This window comes from Syngnathoides biaculeatus, chromosome 23 (genome assembly GCF_019802595.1).
Source record: "Syngnathoides biaculeatus isolate LvHL_M chromosome 23, ASM1980259v1, whole genome shotgun sequence".
In the NCBI taxonomy this organism is placed as follows: domain Eukaryota; kingdom Metazoa; phylum Chordata; class Actinopteri; order Syngnathiformes; family Syngnathidae; genus Syngnathoides; species Syngnathoides biaculeatus.
The window spans coordinates 3,760,441-3,777,704 of NC_084662.1; the positions used below are offsets into that span (position 1 = coordinate 3,760,441).

A 17,264-nucleotide genomic window follows, 5' to 3' on the forward strand; every position below is an offset into this window, starting at 1 on the left:
TCACTGCAGTAATCTCTTGAGACCTGACAGACTACCTCCCTTGACACCTTTTAAAGTAATTAAGCAGACTAAGAGACTGGCAGAAAACGGCACATGCACTGCCTCTCTGGGGCTCTCTTGTCTAAAGGCTCAGCACCACTAGAAATGACAATGAGTCTGAAGTAAAATCTCACTTGGGTACTCTTGTTCTGCCACACACACCTTAATGTTTAAGTTTTAATTGTTAATTTCAATTTTACGATTGTTTTTATTAATTTCCCTCGGTCAAAATAAGTTAACTTTGGGTGGCCTGTTGAATCAACATAAATTGACATTGCTGTGACCAAATGGAAAATATGACAGGAAGTTATTTTACAGTAATTTTCATCTTAGACTTCCTGTACTGTTTTTCTAAAGCAATATTTTTTTTCTATTTTCTATTCTATTTTTAGTTCTTGTTGTTTCTGTAATAGGGTGGAATCTGAAGTAATTTGGAGCAATTTTTTTGTTTTCACTGTTTGCCCCTCCTCACTCAATTTTATTGCAATTTCTAGAAATTGTTTTTGAATCATCTGCCTTTACTGCATTTCAGATTTTACAGTCACTTGTTAGGTGATCTGGATGAATGCAATAGTAGTTGTTCCCCAGGTTTGCACACACTGCAGGAGGGATTTTGGCCCACTCCTCTACACAGATCTTCTCTAGATCAGACAGGTTTCTGGGCTGTTGCTGAGAAACAGAGTTTCAGCTCCCTCCAAAGATTTTCTATTGAGTTTAGGTCTGGAGACTGGCTAGCCCATAGAGTGCAGTTGTCCTGTCCCATGTGCAGAAAAACACCCCCAAAAAATGATGCTACCACCCCCATGCTTCACAGTAGGGATGGTGTTCTTGGGAAGGAACTCATCATTCGTCTTCCACCAAACACGGTTAGTGGAATTGACAAAAAAGTTCAATTTTGGTCTCATCTGACCACAAAACTTTCTCCCATGACTCCTCTGTATCATCCAAATGGTCATTGGCAACTTAAGACAGGCCTAGGTGCTGGTTCAAGCAGGGGAACCTTCCGTGTCATGCATGATTTCTAACCATGACGTCTTAGTGTATTACCAACAGTCACCTTGGAAACGGTGGTCCCAGCTCTTTCCAGGTCATTGACCAAGTGCTGTCGTGTAGTCCTGGGCTAATTCCTCACTTTTCTAAGGATCATTGAGACCCCACGAGGTGATATCTTGCATAGGGCTCCACTCCGATGGAGATTGACCGTCACTTTTAGCTTCTTCCATTTTCCAATGATTACTCCAACAGTGGACTTTTTTTCACAAAGCTGCTTGGGAATTTCTCCGTAGCCCTCCCCAGCCGTGTGGAGCTGTACAATTTTGTCTCTGGTGTCTTTGGACAGCTCTTAGGTCTTGGCCATGTTACAAGTTTGTGTCTTACTGAGTGTATTGGCTGGACAGGTGTCTTTATCTAGCCAATGACCTCACACAGGTGCATCTGATTCGGGATAATACATGGAGTGGAGGTGGACTTAAAGACGGACTAACAGGTCTTTGAGGGTCGGAATTCTTGCTGATAGGTGTTCAATTACTTATTTGCAGCTGTATCACACAAATAAATCATTAAAAAAAATTATACATTGTGATTTCTGGATTTTTCTTTTTAGATTATTTCTCTCACAGTGGACATGCACCTCTGATGAAAATTTCAGACCCCTCCATGATTTCTAAGTCTGAGAACTTGCAATATACCAGAGTGTTCAAATACTTATTTTTTTAACTATATGTAGGCAACCACTTACATGCACAATAAACAAGACCTTTTACTAAGAACAAAGTGTGAATCCATGGACACCACTTGAAAGTGATTTTACTTTAAGTTGTAGCCATGTAGCAGGACAATTTCTTTGTCTTTTTCCTCGACCTGAACTAATTGGATATCTGTTGTCTTTTTCTATTCAGGACACCAGTTTCACCAGTTGGTAATGGAGAGGATTTCAGTGATCTCACCATCCATTCGTCTCTCCATTTGACACCAGAAGAAGTACAGTATACACCTGCTTCAGCTGTAGAGATGCACAGAGACTCTGACCCAGGTCACGATAAATGAAAATTTACCCCCTTTTTTAAATTAAATGTTTTTGTATTTCAAAGAATCGTATGTACAATGGAAGTATAGCGTGGAGGAAAAATTACATTCCAAGGTTTTGGTCATTCTTTGCATTTCAAATATATTTTATGACCTTTAGCGGGACAAGCCGTAGAAGAAGTTGTTTACAAATGTCAAGTGTGCCAAATATCTATTTTGCATCCTTTGACTCTTGTGTCATGGTAAGCTTGTTCAAAAAAACCAAAGAGGTCACAACAGAGGTCTAACAGGTCTATATAGTATGTGATACATGTGATGTGATACAAATATACAAAGATAAATATTGAACCCACTCCACTTACTTTCCATAGACTTTAATGCAACCACTTATGGGCTTAGTGCTTAGCAAAGCTCTCCTTGGTTTGTATTATTGCTTGCTTCTGAGATGCTAACTGTGACTTTCATCTTTTTCCCTAGAATTTCTGAGCAGTAGAGGGGAAAACCTACAGGAGCCTGTTGTTGATGAGGCGGCCATTTTATGTCTGTTGGAGAATAGTCAGAACTTCTTACAGTCCTCTAAGACATCTAATCACTCACCTTTATTAGGTACATAAAGAAGTAATTGATTGTCCTAAAGTAATATTTATCTGTGAATAACATTTAATTTTCCATTATGACTGGGTAGAGTAGCTAAGTATTGCACTTAAATAAGAATACTATTTAGAATAATATGACTCAAGTAAAAGTAAAAAGTAATGATCCAAAATTCTACTTGAATAAGAAAGTATTCAGTGAAAAAAATCAGTAACTCATAAGTAACTTCCGATTTATTCAAAAATAAAAAACAGAGCACGAACATCAAAACAAAATTAAAAACACAAATGTATCTAAATCCACACACATCTGCCACCATTTTAGTTTTTAGCTATCCAAATACCAACAACTCATCCATTGTGTCCAACAGAAAAATGTTATGTTTTATTCCAATAAATGTAGAAGCTTTTTGCTGACATTACTTATTGATACTCTATGTGTGTTTGAGAGAGCAAAACAGCCATTTTCAATTTACTGCAAGGTGTTTTCTGAAGTTAGAAGTGGCTAAAATAACCAAGTTTGGGCTGTCATAATTTGGGACTATGCTGCATGACATGTAGTTTTTCAAAGTGTGCAAAAATAAACACTCATTGGATCTAGTTTTTTTTCCCCCACAAATGAGTCACTCTGATAGGCCCATGAAGGGTTTGTCAGCTGCCATGTCTCCCTTGTGCCATCTATTTGGTGAATTGGTGTCAAATGACATAAGTGAAAGTGTTGGATTGGCCGTTACACCACCCTACGCGGAAACCGATGATGAAGTCTAAAATACATCAAATAGACTAATAGAATAAAAATACTATAGTAAGCAATGTCGATTATTGTAACTGAGTACAAGTATTGAGTCTGTGTCCACTGGACAAGTGACGGGTGGAGTTCATGTATCTTTCTGTAGATTTATTTTTATTCTTTAAAGCGCTCCTCAACATACTTCCCTTTTCTGCTCTTTCAAAGTTAGTGCTTCTTCTTCATCTTGGGTGCTTCGGTGGCAGGTTTAAGATTAGGCACGAGCGCTTTGGAGGCATTTTGAACTCGGGAGATTGTCACACACACACACTCTTACCAGTGTAGAAAATGGCGGAGAGGGAGGGAGAAAGAGAGTTGCTGGGTGGAGCTTTGTTGATGCACCCAATCAGCTCCAAAAAGTCGATCTGGCTTTTTAATTCTTCTTTTTTGGGCTTCTTAAAGTGATATAGTACATACTGTAAGTTGACCTGGCATTTTTTTTTGGGGGGTGGGTGAAGAAAAACACGATGCACTGAAGCCGCAATAGGTGAAGCACAAAGTTGAGAGGGATTACTGTATCAAAAAAATCTAGAAATGACGCCGGCTTGCTTCTCTGGGCCCAACCTCATCTAAGATGGACTGACCTGTGTTCAGTTGTCCAACAAAAATTGTTTTTGGAAATTGTGGACGTCGTGTCCTCCAAGCCAAAGACGCAAAGAACCATCCGGACTGTTATGAATGCAAAGTTCAAAAGCCAGGATCCATGATTGTATAGGGCTTTGTTGGTGACAATGACATGGGTAACCTACACATCTGAAGGCTCCATTAATGCTAAAAGGGTTTGGAGAAACATATGGTGCCATCCAAGCCCAGTTCCATAGATGCCCCTGCTTATTTAGGCAAGACCGGGCCAAACCACATTCTGCATGTGTTACAACAACGTGGCTTTGCAGTAAAATAGTACGGGGACTAGAGCGGCCTGCCTGCAGTCCAGACCTATCTTCCATTAAAAAAGTGTGGTGCATTATGAAGAGTAAAATACGACAACAAAGACCCTGTACAGCTGAAGCTGAACATCAAACAAGAAAGGGAAAGAATTCCACCCACAAAACTTCAACAATTAGTGTCCTCAGCTCCTTAACATTTACCGAATATTGTTAAAAGAAAAAGTAATGTAAGACAATGTTAAATATGACTTTTTTGGAATGTGTTTCAGCAATGAAATTCTAAGTTAATGATTATTTGCTAAAAACAAACCCTATTGAACACAACGTGCTAACTTCATTGGTATTGGGTTTGTATGAAAAGTTCTTACAAAGTTTGATTGATTGTTTTCCAAAAAGAATTGGATATGTGGACTCATCTCATCCCACCACACATTTCCACATAGCGTCAAGCCATCTCAAATGAGCTTGGACCCAGAGAAGCAGGCAGAGTTTCTGTTTGTATATGGATTTCTCTTTGTATGATAGAGTTTTAAGATGTATTTGTAAATGTAGGAATGCACAGTTGTAACTGACAATGGTTTTCTGACTTGTTCCTGAGCCCACGTTGCAATAGACTGTACTTCACACAGTGATACCAGTTTTACTGCACTGCCGCCTGAGGGATCAAGGGTCACGTACAGGCATTCAATGTTGGTTTTCATTCTTGTTTTTTTATTTAAATAGGCTAAGAATGAATATCCTTTTTAAGATTAAAACCTCCGCATTGTTTTTGATGAACACTTCAGCTTACTATGTTAATGTATTAATAATGTTAGTCTGGTTCTTGGAGAACTTTGTATTTTCTGAGGTGGTACTTAGTGTAAAAGATTTGAGAACCAGAGCTTTGCATCTTTTGAAGAGGAGCGGTTTAACGTGCTGTAACCTTCTTTTTATTATCTCTGCAGACAGCAGCCAAGACCGTGCCATGATTGATTTGCTGGCAGGCTTGGCGGATGACTGCAGGACTCCTGGTCTGCACATTTCACAGTCCCAGTCCCTTCCTGGTACCCATATCTGCCACTACAACAGTGACGATGAGGAGGCAAGTCCAGAGTTGGAGAAGGAAGAGGCAAAGCTCAGTATCACAATGTCACAGCGATGGGACAATGAGCACCATGAAAACTTGTCTTTACCAAGGTTTGTTTTTGCAATCACACTATTGGTTTCTTTCAGTGATCTAAATCAGTTTTTTTAGCCCCTCTGCCGTGGCGTAATGTCTGATGTGCCATGGGAAATCATCCAATTTCACAACTAAAGGGTGAAAATGAATCCGCAGATAATGTGCAGTCGCTGAGTGTCCGCGCTCTCCAATGACGGTCAGGGTAATCATATAATTTTGTACACTTATATTTCAGTTGGTGGCAACACGAAGCTAATAACTTTGATTAGTGATGTGTCAGGTTGTTCGCTCATCATTGTTGCTAGCAAAGGTATATGATGACAGTGATGAGAAGGTTTTTGAAAAGGAAAGATGCTCCTTCAGAATTGGATTCTGGATGAAATTCTGACTCAGATGAACGCCCATGAATGAGTGTAGGTCAAAAGAAAATGACGGTTTGCTCGCAGAAAGTCTCTGGCGTGACGCAATATAGCGAAAGGTATCTTTCATTTATATTTTCTCTCATGGGGGATCCAACGACTACGACTATGTTGTTTGGTGTGTGGTGAAAAGCTATATGACAATCCAATGGTTCCAAGTAAGCTTAAATGTCATCTCCAAACGAAGCACCCATTACTTCAGAACAAGAATGCAAAGTATTTTGTTCGCCTTCGTGCACACACAGATGAACAGGCAACGTAGATGAGAAAAAACAAAGATAAACGAGAAAGCCCTTAAAGCTACCTATCACGTTGCTGAACTGGTAGCCAAATTTAAAGTCACACACTGGCAAAAATTTAAATAATCCCCTGTAAAGCCATAGTAAATGGGATGCTTGGACGTAAAGCTGGTAAAAATAAAATAGCCAAAATCCTTTTTTCATTTAACACAGTTTCCGAACATATTGGTGATATGTCTGCAGACATTAAAAGTGTAGTTTAGGAAAAGGTTCCAATAAGCGAATACTTTTTTGCAAGCCATTGCAATAAAAAACAAGAGAGGAATTTTTTTTCGGTCCCGTCTGAATATCTTGAACAAATTGAACTTAAATGGAAAAACTGCATGCATGTCAGCACTGATGGTGCGGCAGCTGTGGTCGGACGCACCAAAGGCTTTGTAAGCAGAGTGAAATCGACTCCGATATGATTGTTATCCACTACTTTTTACACCATGAGGCCTTCGTAGCCAGGACCATCCCAGCAGCCCTAGTCCCTGCATTGGATGATGCTGTGCGCATGATGAACTTCATAACCCATGAAAAGTGTCATATTTGCATCTTTATGTGAGGAAATGGCTGGGGTACATATTATTGTTTTTTTCCAGATTTTGTCCGTAGTAAGTTACTGGCCCGTGTTTATGAACTGCTGGAGGAAATAAAAGTGTTTCTTCCAAATGATAGGTCCGATTGCGCAAAACCTCTTGCGTTGTGTTCAAACCTGGCATGCGTGGCTGGCGTTTTTCATCATTTGAATTAACTGAGCACATATATGAAAGGCTGAAATGAAAACCTTCTTCTTCCAAGCACACATTAAATCAATGGATTCTGCTAAGACCGACAATTCTGGAAATAACGTGGAAAATTGAAATCTTGAAATGTTCATAGTCACCAAGCAATGGCAAAATGTCAACACAGCAGCAATATGTAAGATAATAGTAAAATATTTAAAAAAAAACTTGTGGAGAAGATATTTAATTTTTCTTCACCCTCCATTCAATCCCTTTACTGGGTTAGGGACCCATACAGTTCAGCATCGGTTGGTAGAAAGTACATGACTTTACAGAAAAAGAAGGAACTAATTCAACTCAAACAATATCGTAGTTTAACGCGAGCCTTCGCTGATATACCTTATAGTTTTTGGTTGGGTACTGCCAAGGAGCACCCCATTCTGGCGAACAAAGCTATTTTGATATTGCTCCCATCTTCCACAAAATCTCTGTGAGGTGAGCTTTTCAAGACTGACCACGATAAAACATAAAACCAGAGAGACTGAGAGCTGTTGAGGTAGAGCTTTGTGTTTGTCTTTCATCGATTTTTGCCAGATTATTAGCTTTATGTTCATCCAAACAGCCCCAGGTGTCATATTGAGTGAGTAAAATATGATTATTCAATATATTGTGTTTGTGTTTGTTTGATATTTAGTCACTATGCTTTGGTGAGAACGACTGTATGTCGTTCATATAGGCAACGGATTCATTTTTACATTTTCTGATGGTGGTGTGCAGTTGGGATTTTTTGAAGGAAAAATGTGTGCCTTGGCTCTAAAAAGGTAGAAAAATATTGATCTTAATGATTTTTTTCCACAGTGTGCCATGTCTCTACATTTTAATCTGTAGTCCTGGTGCAGGGGTGCTCACACTTTTTCAGCATGCGAGCTACTTACAAAATAACCATGCCAAAATGATCTAACCATTTGTAAAACATTTAATTATTGAAAATTCTTTGTATGTACAATGTATGTTGATGTATCTTGCAAAACCAAATGAGGCAATATTGCAAAACACAATCATTAGCTATTAACATTTTTTTTTGTAATTACCTGAGTTTACTTTGATGACCTGCACTGAGTTGAATCAACCAGGGATGCGTAGTCCAAACAGTAGCTGCAGACAGCCAGCCTCAAGCACATTTCCAAATGTTCATCAGTCATTATGGAACGGTATTTGGACTTAATGATCTTCATCTAGGAACAGGCTGACTCACTTAAATAAATAATAATGTAGTCAATGAGATAGCACATTTCTTCATGTTGGGGTCCTTTTCCACTGTGAGTGAATGCCAGAACTGTCCATGAACTTTCAACTTCAGGTCAATGTTCATTTTGTAGAGTCAAAATCTTCCACTCCAGAAGACTTAATGTGAAACAGTGCTGTAATGTTTCATATGAGTGACTGAACCTCAACATCTTCCTGAAAAGGCTAGCACATGAATGACGCGACTGGCTCAAGCAAAGAAAAGACGTTTGTCAAACTGCTCTGTGTAGTCTACACTGTCAAGTTGCATTTTAGCATATAATGCTGTCCGAACAACAGGGACTTTAGTTCCTTCACCTTTCTCTTTCTCAGCTTGCTTTTCGCCAGGAAGTCTGTGTCGTATTTTCCATGAACAGTACGAAAATGTCGCTTTTTCCCTTTGGTATTGCAATGGTAGACTGGTAGATGAGGCAAACGCACTTCAAAAATGACATCCTGAAAAAACAATCCACCTTCCATTCCATATGAAAGTGATATGTTTTTGCCTTCTTACTTGGTCCAGGTCCCTCATTCATTTTGATCACCATAAACTTTAGCAAGGGCTTAAAATCTGAGGTAATTCACTGACTATCTTGTATGTTTTGGTGTGTCCTGTTGTATACGCATGAGCAGTGACCTAAAGGTCAAAATTCAGTTGTCATCTGACTGGTTTCCCTGTATGTCAATCAAGTAATGGGATTGATAAGAGGCTGACATTGTAAGTTTTGCTGCACTTAGCGCCGTTGTTTGTGCTTGATTGGTCACATGAATGTCATATTCAGTTGTCATCTAACTGGTTGCCCTGTATATCAATCAAGTGACGTGATGAATGAAATGCTGATATTTTTATGTTACTATCCCCACGATCGACGTAATGAGCACCCTTGTCCTAGTGTGTGCAGGTCTGGTGACGAGGCACAGGACAGCTTCAGTGATGAGCATCAGGAATCCTCTGACGATGACATGGAATGGAGCGCAAATATTTCTTCATTTGCTAACCTGTCCATCCCACAGGTTGATGGAGCAGCAGATGAGAGCAGCGGTAAGACATCTTTTTTTTTTTTCTTTTGGGTGGTGGTGGTGGGGGTCTACTGTATGTTATAGATATCCAGAAATACATTTCATAGCTGCATAAAGAAACCTGAGTTGACACCGGGTTTTGCTAATGTGAAAGAAGTTAATCCCTAGAGTTACTACAGTTCCTTGTGTCGGATGCGCACCACCAAAATTGAGTCCAAAAATCAGGAAAATTCTTCTTCGTTTGAATAATACGTACCCATGACGTTCTATCCATCATATGCGTATGCAGTACATTTGAGTGGCGATCCCCTCCTAGTTTTTTATAATTTAGTCAGATCGCCATTATTATTAAAACTGTCTTGTTCTCAAGTACTATACTGTATAACACTGCAACTTTGTGGAGGTATTTTCCTCCTCCCACTTGACCATTGCTACAACACTTTTATTACTGAATGAAAACTAGAGAGGTCCTGGGTCCATACAACCATTTCACTCATAGAGCAAGATATCGGGAAAAAATGCTCAGAGAAAAGAAAAGCTGCATAGGGGGAATAACCATACATATCAATTAACATTCACATTAAAAAGTTGACTTAAAGGGGCACTGTCATGAAATCCATGATTCTTAGTATGTTATAAATGAAAAAACGGCAGCCGACATGGAGCCATGCGTTTTTTCACCACAAAACATGATTTTGACGTACACAGCTTTTTGTAACTCCCGCCATGAAAATCCTCTCAAGTGATTTGTTTGCGAGAAGAAGCAGGAAGTGATGTACATGGTAGGACCACCCTCAAGTGGACTCGTTTGTTTGTATTAGTTTTACCTCCGGGATGGTAGCTCGTTGTTCCTTCGTGTTAGCCAAAATGCCGGCTCGTTGCATTGCTGGACATTGCTTCAACACTCGGGAGGATGGATTTACCCTTCATAAGTTTGCAAGAGACCCGGTTCGCCGTGACAAATGGATTGCACGGCTTCAGAGGACAAGTGCTTCGTGGGTTCCAAATGACAGGTAGGTTTGTCTCGGTCTCTCATAACGTAACAAATGATCCGCGTACGTACGACAGGCGTGCTAAATATGTCGATGTGCACGTCGGACGACGTCGGGCTCACCAGTGAAGGCTGCTGCGTCGCCTTACCAGTGAACAGGGATGAGAATTTTCCACCGATCGGCGGATTTCCGACTTTTTCAGACCAAAATGACCATTCTCGAGATAAGCGCAAATCCGTAGGGTATCGTGCGCCGGCCTCTCGGTGGTGGGCTCCGAGCTGCAAGTTCAGCTTAGTGCTAGCACAAGCACGACTATCATATGCTGTTTTAACTTGCTCGGTAGTGGAAATATTCGCATTTTGCGACATAAACATTAAAACCAGATTACTCAATTGGACAACAGAGTTATACAGTATAACGATCCAATCGTGTTAGTGGTTAATCGAGTTTCACCATTGCCCTGTACATGTGTTCTCAGTTGTCAGAAATCGCAGTGTAACTTGTTAGTTAGCGCGAACTGAGCGACGGTGTGTTCATAGTTTTACGATGGCGAAAGTGTTGGAAAATAAGGATGAAGATCAAGCGAGGCCAGTTGACAAGGATGCTGGAATCAAAAACTGTTTCAGACGGGCATGGCTTGAAAAAAGTGTAACCGTGCAGATAGGACCGAAAACGGTATCTACATGTCTAACCGAACACAAACAAAAAGTAGACATTCCCGGCAAAGTGCTGTGCACTCTGTGTTCCGATAGAAGCTCAACCCCCCACCCCATCCCCCAACCCACCCCCATCAACTGACATTTTCAGTGTTTTTCCAAATTGGTCATTCTCATCCCTGAGTGAAGGAAGAACTCTGCGGACAGTGCCACACTCAACCGTGTGCGACGACAATGCCGTAAAGCGCCCCAGCTCGATGGTGTTGTTTATCGCGGACGGCGGCAACTATGAACAATGCCCTGAAGCAGCACAGTTCGGCTCTGTGATAAGCCACATCGGTGCCGAAAATGAGCTACACCGGCTGAGGCGCCGCGTCCGCCGGTCACGGCTTCGACGAAGGCTGCACGTCGGGCTTGTGGATGGCGGCGGCTCTGAAGAACACTGCGTATAATGCCCCACTCAGCCGCGTGCGACGGCAACGCCGTAAAGCGCCTCGGCTCGACGGTGTTGTTCATCGTGCACTGCGGCGGTGATGGACAACGCCCTAAAGCAGCCCAACTCGGCTCCGTAATAAGCCACTTCGGCACCGAAAATGAGCCACACCGGCTGGCTGCGATGAGCTGCAATGGCTCATCTCCGCCGCGGAAGTGGATCGGAAGGGGAGGCGGTTTGGCCGTGATCGCATATCATCTGAATGTGGCTCAAAACAATAGGGTAATATTGCCCGGTCTTATCACTCGGTTGTGTGATGTTCTCCACTTCGAAAAGAGCTTTTGCCAGAAAGGGCGTGTTCATCTCCCACAGTAGGGTCCACCGCATGTTTTCATTGGCGAATGTCCGAGGTGACGTCACGCACAGGGGATGCAGCCAATATGGCGACCACTTGGATGTCGTTGAATGACACTTCTGCAACTTTGCGCATGGATGAAACGCTCTCTGCTCATATTTATTTTTTCGTATAGACATTGAAGTGAATAATGTTATATGTATTTTTCATTAAAATATCTAGTTTATAATGTTTAAAGGGACACTTGACCTTTAAACTGCAACTACTGGAACTACAACTGCACATAGGTACTCGGCACACTGGGACATCCTCTGACAGTAAGCTGCTATGATGACAACAATTAAAACATTGCTACTTGCCATTAGATTTCCCAGTATGCTGAGCAGTGTTTTGCCATTAGATTTCCCAGTATGCTTAGCAGTGTTGATAGCTTTTCTGCAACCCATATCGACTCGTATACAGTGGATCTGAAAAGTATTCACAGCGCTTCACTTTTTCACATTTTGTGATGTTATAGCCTTAATCCACAATATATTTTTCCCTTAAATTTCTGCTTGCAACACCTCCAACCATCCATTTTTCCAGCCACTCATCCCCAAAATGAAAACTTGAAAACAATTTTTAAAAGTTTAAAATTTTTGCAACTGTATTAAAAATTAAAAAGTAAAAAAAAAAAAAATCACATCTACTTACATGTTCACATCCTTTGCCACAAAGATCAAAATCTATCTGAAATTTATTATGTATCTTCTCATTATCTATGTGGAGTTTCATTCAATTTAACTGGAGTTCACCTGTGGTAAATTCAGTTATCTGCACATGATTTGGAAAGGTATATACACACCTTTCTATATAAGGCCTTACATGTGACAGTGCACAAACTAAGCGTTAAATCAAAGGAATTACTCTGTCAATCTCAGATAGGATTGTTCAAGGCACAAATCCGGGAAAGGGTACAGAAAAAATTCTGCTCATTTGAAGCTTCCAGTGAGTACAATGGCCTCCACCATCTGTAAATTGAAGAAATTTTGAACCATCACTACTCATCCTAAAGCCGGCTGCCTGTCTAAACGGAGACATTGGGGAGAACGGACTTAGTCAGGAAGGTGATATTTTCAAATACAGTGCATCCGTAGTTTCACAACGCTTTACTTTTTCATGTTGTGATGTTAAAGCTTTATTCCACGATGGAATATTTTTTTTTCTCCTTAAAATTCTACTTGCAACACCCCATGATGAAAATGACAAAGAAAAGTCGTCTTAATTTTTTAGCAAATGAAAAAAAAAAAAAAGAAATCACGTTCACACATTTTCTTAGGCGCTTATCCTCACAAGGGTCGCGGGAGTGATGGAGCCTATCCCAGCAGTCAACGGGCAGGTTGCAGGGTACACCCTAAACTGGTTGCCAGCCAATTGACCCCTCCGTACAGGGCACTTAACCACGCCTCCTGAAGTGACGTCACGCCAAGTGCGCCTACGTCAGACAAACAATTAGCAAAAAGGGCGGCGCAGCAAGAAAAGAATAGAGCGAAACTGTCCGATTTACCGGCTGATTTCTCACTCGCATTCTTAGCTAACAGTGAAATATCGTTGAAAAGCAGGCAGCAGGGCTTCAAGTATTTCAGCGAGGGATATTTCAATGGTATTTACATGCATATCGACGGAGAAACCATTGATATTAGCGCGAGATCTTTCCAGAGTCAGAGGAAGACCGAGAAGCCACATAATATAATATATTATAACCCAAAGACGAATTCGTCATTGACAGTTTCCTATTTTCGTGTTACATATCACACATGTGTGCAGAATCTGTACATGTATCTGTATAGCGGTTTGTGAACCGCCGTATGAAGGAAAAGAAGAAGGCGAGGCTTGATTTATGAGTTGTTTCTCTCGTTTTCTTTGTGTAATGTCACGCGCTCCCCTCAATAATTATTCTTGAATTAGTGCCGAACCTACGTAAGTCCCGACCGAGTATGACAATCACTACTTTAGTGTCCTAAAACATCCTTCCTTCAGTCTTTTAGGACTGCTAGTCCGGTTTAGCTTAGCTCATTAGCCGCGAACAAAGGGACACGTTTGTGCAGTCAGATCATCGCAAAATATCGCTCAACACAGATCAAGTGTGTCAATCATTCACACTTAGCTATGTTATGCAAGCGAAGAACTGCTAATTCATTTATATGAGACATGTATTGAAAATCAAATATAGGGCATACCCTTGTGCAAACATAGTCCGGTTTACCGTAGCCGCGAACAAAGGGACACGTTTGTGCAGTCAGATCATCGCAAAGTTTCGCTCAACACAGATCAAGTGTGTCAATCATTCACACTTAGCTATGTTATGCAAGCGAAGAACTGCTAATTTATTTATATGAGACATGTATTGAAAATCAAATATAGGGCTTACCTTCGTGCAAATATATATGTTCCGGTTGATGGATTCAGTTGATCATGCGGTCTTCCACAAAGTTTGATCCATCGAAGACATTTTTCGTACTCGGTCTTCTGTTCCGGTTGATTTTATAAATGGATTCAGTTGCTGATGCGGTCTTCCACAAAGTTTGATCCACCAAAGACATTTTTCGTACTGGGTCTTTGGTTTTGGAAAGGGTACGAATTGAACTCCACCAACTAGCCTTTCAGGATACCTGTCGTCACTATTATAAAGTCCGTGACTACACCTCTTAACCATATCGATTGTTAAAGAACCCAAATACGCGATAAAACGCTAACAAAAGCTATACTGGACATTACAACCTTGTCTGAGGAAACTGCGGGTCCAAAAAGGGGCGTGGTTTATGCAGATCTCTGGCCTCTGATTGGTCAGCGACGCGGATGACACAATTTCCACGGAGGGGTCAATTGCAAGGCACATAGAAACAAACAGCCACACTCACAATCACACTATGGAAAATTGAGAGTGTCCAATTCATGTTGCATGTTTTTGGGATGTGGGAGGAAACCGGAGTGCCCGGAGAAAACCCACGCAGACACAGGGAGAACATTCAAACTCCACACAGGGAGGGCCAGGATTGAACCCGGGTCCTCAGAACTGTGAGCCCAACACTTTCTAGCTGCGCCGCTGTGCCGCCATTTGTACACAACATTATTCTGAAATCCAAGCAGAATCTGGATATATGCCAGCTTTCACAGCCAGAACTGGAAAAAATGTCCTTGACCCCGCCTCTGATGTCACCGGTGCTTAGCATTACAGAGCATTCGTTCCAGCTAAGCAAAGATCCCGACGTGTTCTGCACCAAAACTGAGAAAACACACCCAAATTTGTCCTTCTTTAACCTCCCGTGGGGTCAACCTGAAAGGATAAAGCTGTGGCTGTCACAGTTGAGTCTGTCACAGTTGAGTCTCGTTCATCAGCCGGCGAAATTGGCACACATCTAATCATTACTGGTTATTCGCCGCTTAGTTATTGCCTCTCGTGCTGGTACTGTATAAGCAACAACATACTTTATGAGGCTGCACGGTGGCACAGCTGTTCAATCCCGGTCCTCCGTGTGTGGAGTTTGCATGTTCTCCTCGTGTCTGCGTGTAACAGGCCTCCTGCCCGTTGACAGCTGGAATAGGCTCCAGCACTCCCGCGACCTCTCCAAAACCTCAAGTTCTGCCTGTGTGTGGTCTAAGAAATGTTGCATCCTCTGTTCTCCTCAGTTATTTTTCTTATTCCCCTTGGGATCCATGGTCCATCACAAAGCCGCCAGTTTGTTTACAACAGACATGCAGTTTAGAATCCTGCCCTGCTGATAGAAACGTGTGTCGCAGGCTATGATGCAAATCTTCGTTGACCGAAATGTTGAAATTTAATATTTATTGTACTCGTTCTTACAGCATGGGAAAACGTGAAGAATGTTTGTGTCATGTTTGTCCTCCCACAGAAACCATATTAAAACAAAAAAATATATTTCTCTCCCCCATCTTTTTCCATTTTCAAACATTTTTGAAAAAGCTCCAGGGAGCCACTAGGGGGCGCTAAAAAGCCAGATGTGGCTTATAGCCCCGGGTTGCCGACCCCCGTTAGGATCTAAGTTGTCTGGGGCTTCATGCCCCTGACAGCATCACACATGGCAAAAAGTTCCTAGGTAAGTAACCAGACAAAGTCCCTAACACCTATGAAGAATACAAGTATTGGATCTTGGTTTCCCTTGCCCATACGTGGGTCATGGGGGTCCCCTCTGGAGCCAGGCCCTGCAGGTCGAATGCGGGCGCCTGGTGGCCTTTGCCATAGGCCCACCACCTGTGAGAGGGGCCATAGGGGTCGGGTGCAATGTGAGCTGGGTGGAGACCTTGGCAATCCGATGCCCGAAACTAGCTCTAGGGACTTGGAATGTCACCTCTCTGATAGGGAAGGAGCCCAAGCTGGTTGAGAAGTTGCAATTCAATATAGTCAGACTCGCCCCTACGCACCACTTGGGCTCTGGTACCAGTCCTCATCAGAGGGCTTGGATTCTGTCCCACTCTGGATTTACCCATGGTGAGAGGCGCCGAGCAGGTGTTGGTATACTTATTGCCCCCCGGCTTGGCGCCTGTACTTTGGGGTTCACCCCGGTGGATGAGATGGTAGCCTCCCTCTCCCTTCGGGTCAGAGCAAACAGCAGTTCAGAGTACCCACTCTTTTTGGAGTCTTGAGAGGGAGTGCTGGAGAGTGCTTTTGTCCTTTTTTGTTGCAGCCCCAAACCAAACTGTGATGGAGGTACACAGTACTGATTGGATGACAGCTGTTCTGACAGGGCGTACTTCCTCAGGGGTGGGCTTTTTGAAGGATGAAGTTGATGTTCGTCTCCCACTTCAGGTCCTGTGAAACAGTAATTCCCAAGAACTTGAAGGTCTGGACAGTTGACACAAGACAGTTGGACAGCGTGAGGGGCAGCTGTGGTGAAGGAGCCCTCGTGAAGTCCACAATCATTTCTACAGTCTTTACAGTGTTCAACGCCAAAATGTGTTGGCCACACCAAAGCTCCAGTCTCGCCACTTCCTGTCGATATGCAGACTTGTCGCCGTCTTTGATGAGGCCAATGACAGTGGTGTTGTCTGCATACTTAAGGAGTTTGACAGCCAGGTGCCTTGAGGTGCAGTTGTTTGTGTAGAGGAAGAAGAGCTGAAGGGAAAGAACACAACCTTGGGGTTCCCCGGTGCTGATAGTGTGTGTGGAGGAGGTGGTGTCCCCCAGCCTCACCTGTTGACGGCGTCATCCGGAGACCTGTTAGCTCGATCGGCAAACTGCAGTGGGTCCAGATGGGGACCTGTGACGTATATACAGAACAATGTACAAGGACTCATTTGGAGGCCACAACTGCTTTACGCCTCTCCATGTGGGCAACTCCAAAGTGGAAAAAGAATCCAACCCCTCTTAAGAGGACCGGAGGAAGGAGTGACCGATGTTACCTCTTCAGGCTGTGCCCTGATGGGCCACATGGGTGTAAGCCTGGCCACTCAGTGCTCAACTTTGTGAGTCACCTCCAACCCTGGCTGCAAAGGGGTTCCCCGGTGACCCACATCCAGTCAAGTGAAACGTAGTTCCATTTTTATTTATCATCATAAATCTATGTCCCGTACTTTGCCTGGCCCCTCACCTAGGACCTGTTTTCCATGGG

At 42.4% G+C, this 17,264-nt stretch overlaps 1 protein-coding gene across 5 annotated transcripts in view; it reads left to right on the forward strand.

Annotated features, from left to right (window-relative positions):
• The window catches only part of rev3l (REV3 like, DNA directed polymerase zeta catalytic subunit), a 113,688-nt gene that overhangs the window by 72,225 nt on the left and 24,199 nt on the right, over positions 1–17,264 (forward strand). For 3 of the 5 annotated variants that reach the window (XM_061812547.1, XM_061812544.1, XM_061812546.1), the window contains exons 9-12: positions 1,938–2,071; positions 2,542–2,670; positions 5,276–5,507; positions 9,093–9,241. In XM_061812547.1, the coding sequence (XP_061668531.1) occupies positions 1,938–2,071; positions 2,542–2,670; positions 5,276–5,507; positions 9,093–9,241 (644 nt within the window). The remainder of the gene's footprint in view (positions 1–1,937; positions 2,072–2,541; positions 2,671–5,275; positions 5,508–9,092; positions 9,242–17,264) is intronic. The other 2 variants (XM_061812545.1, XM_061812548.1) reach the window with 1 other exon arrangement.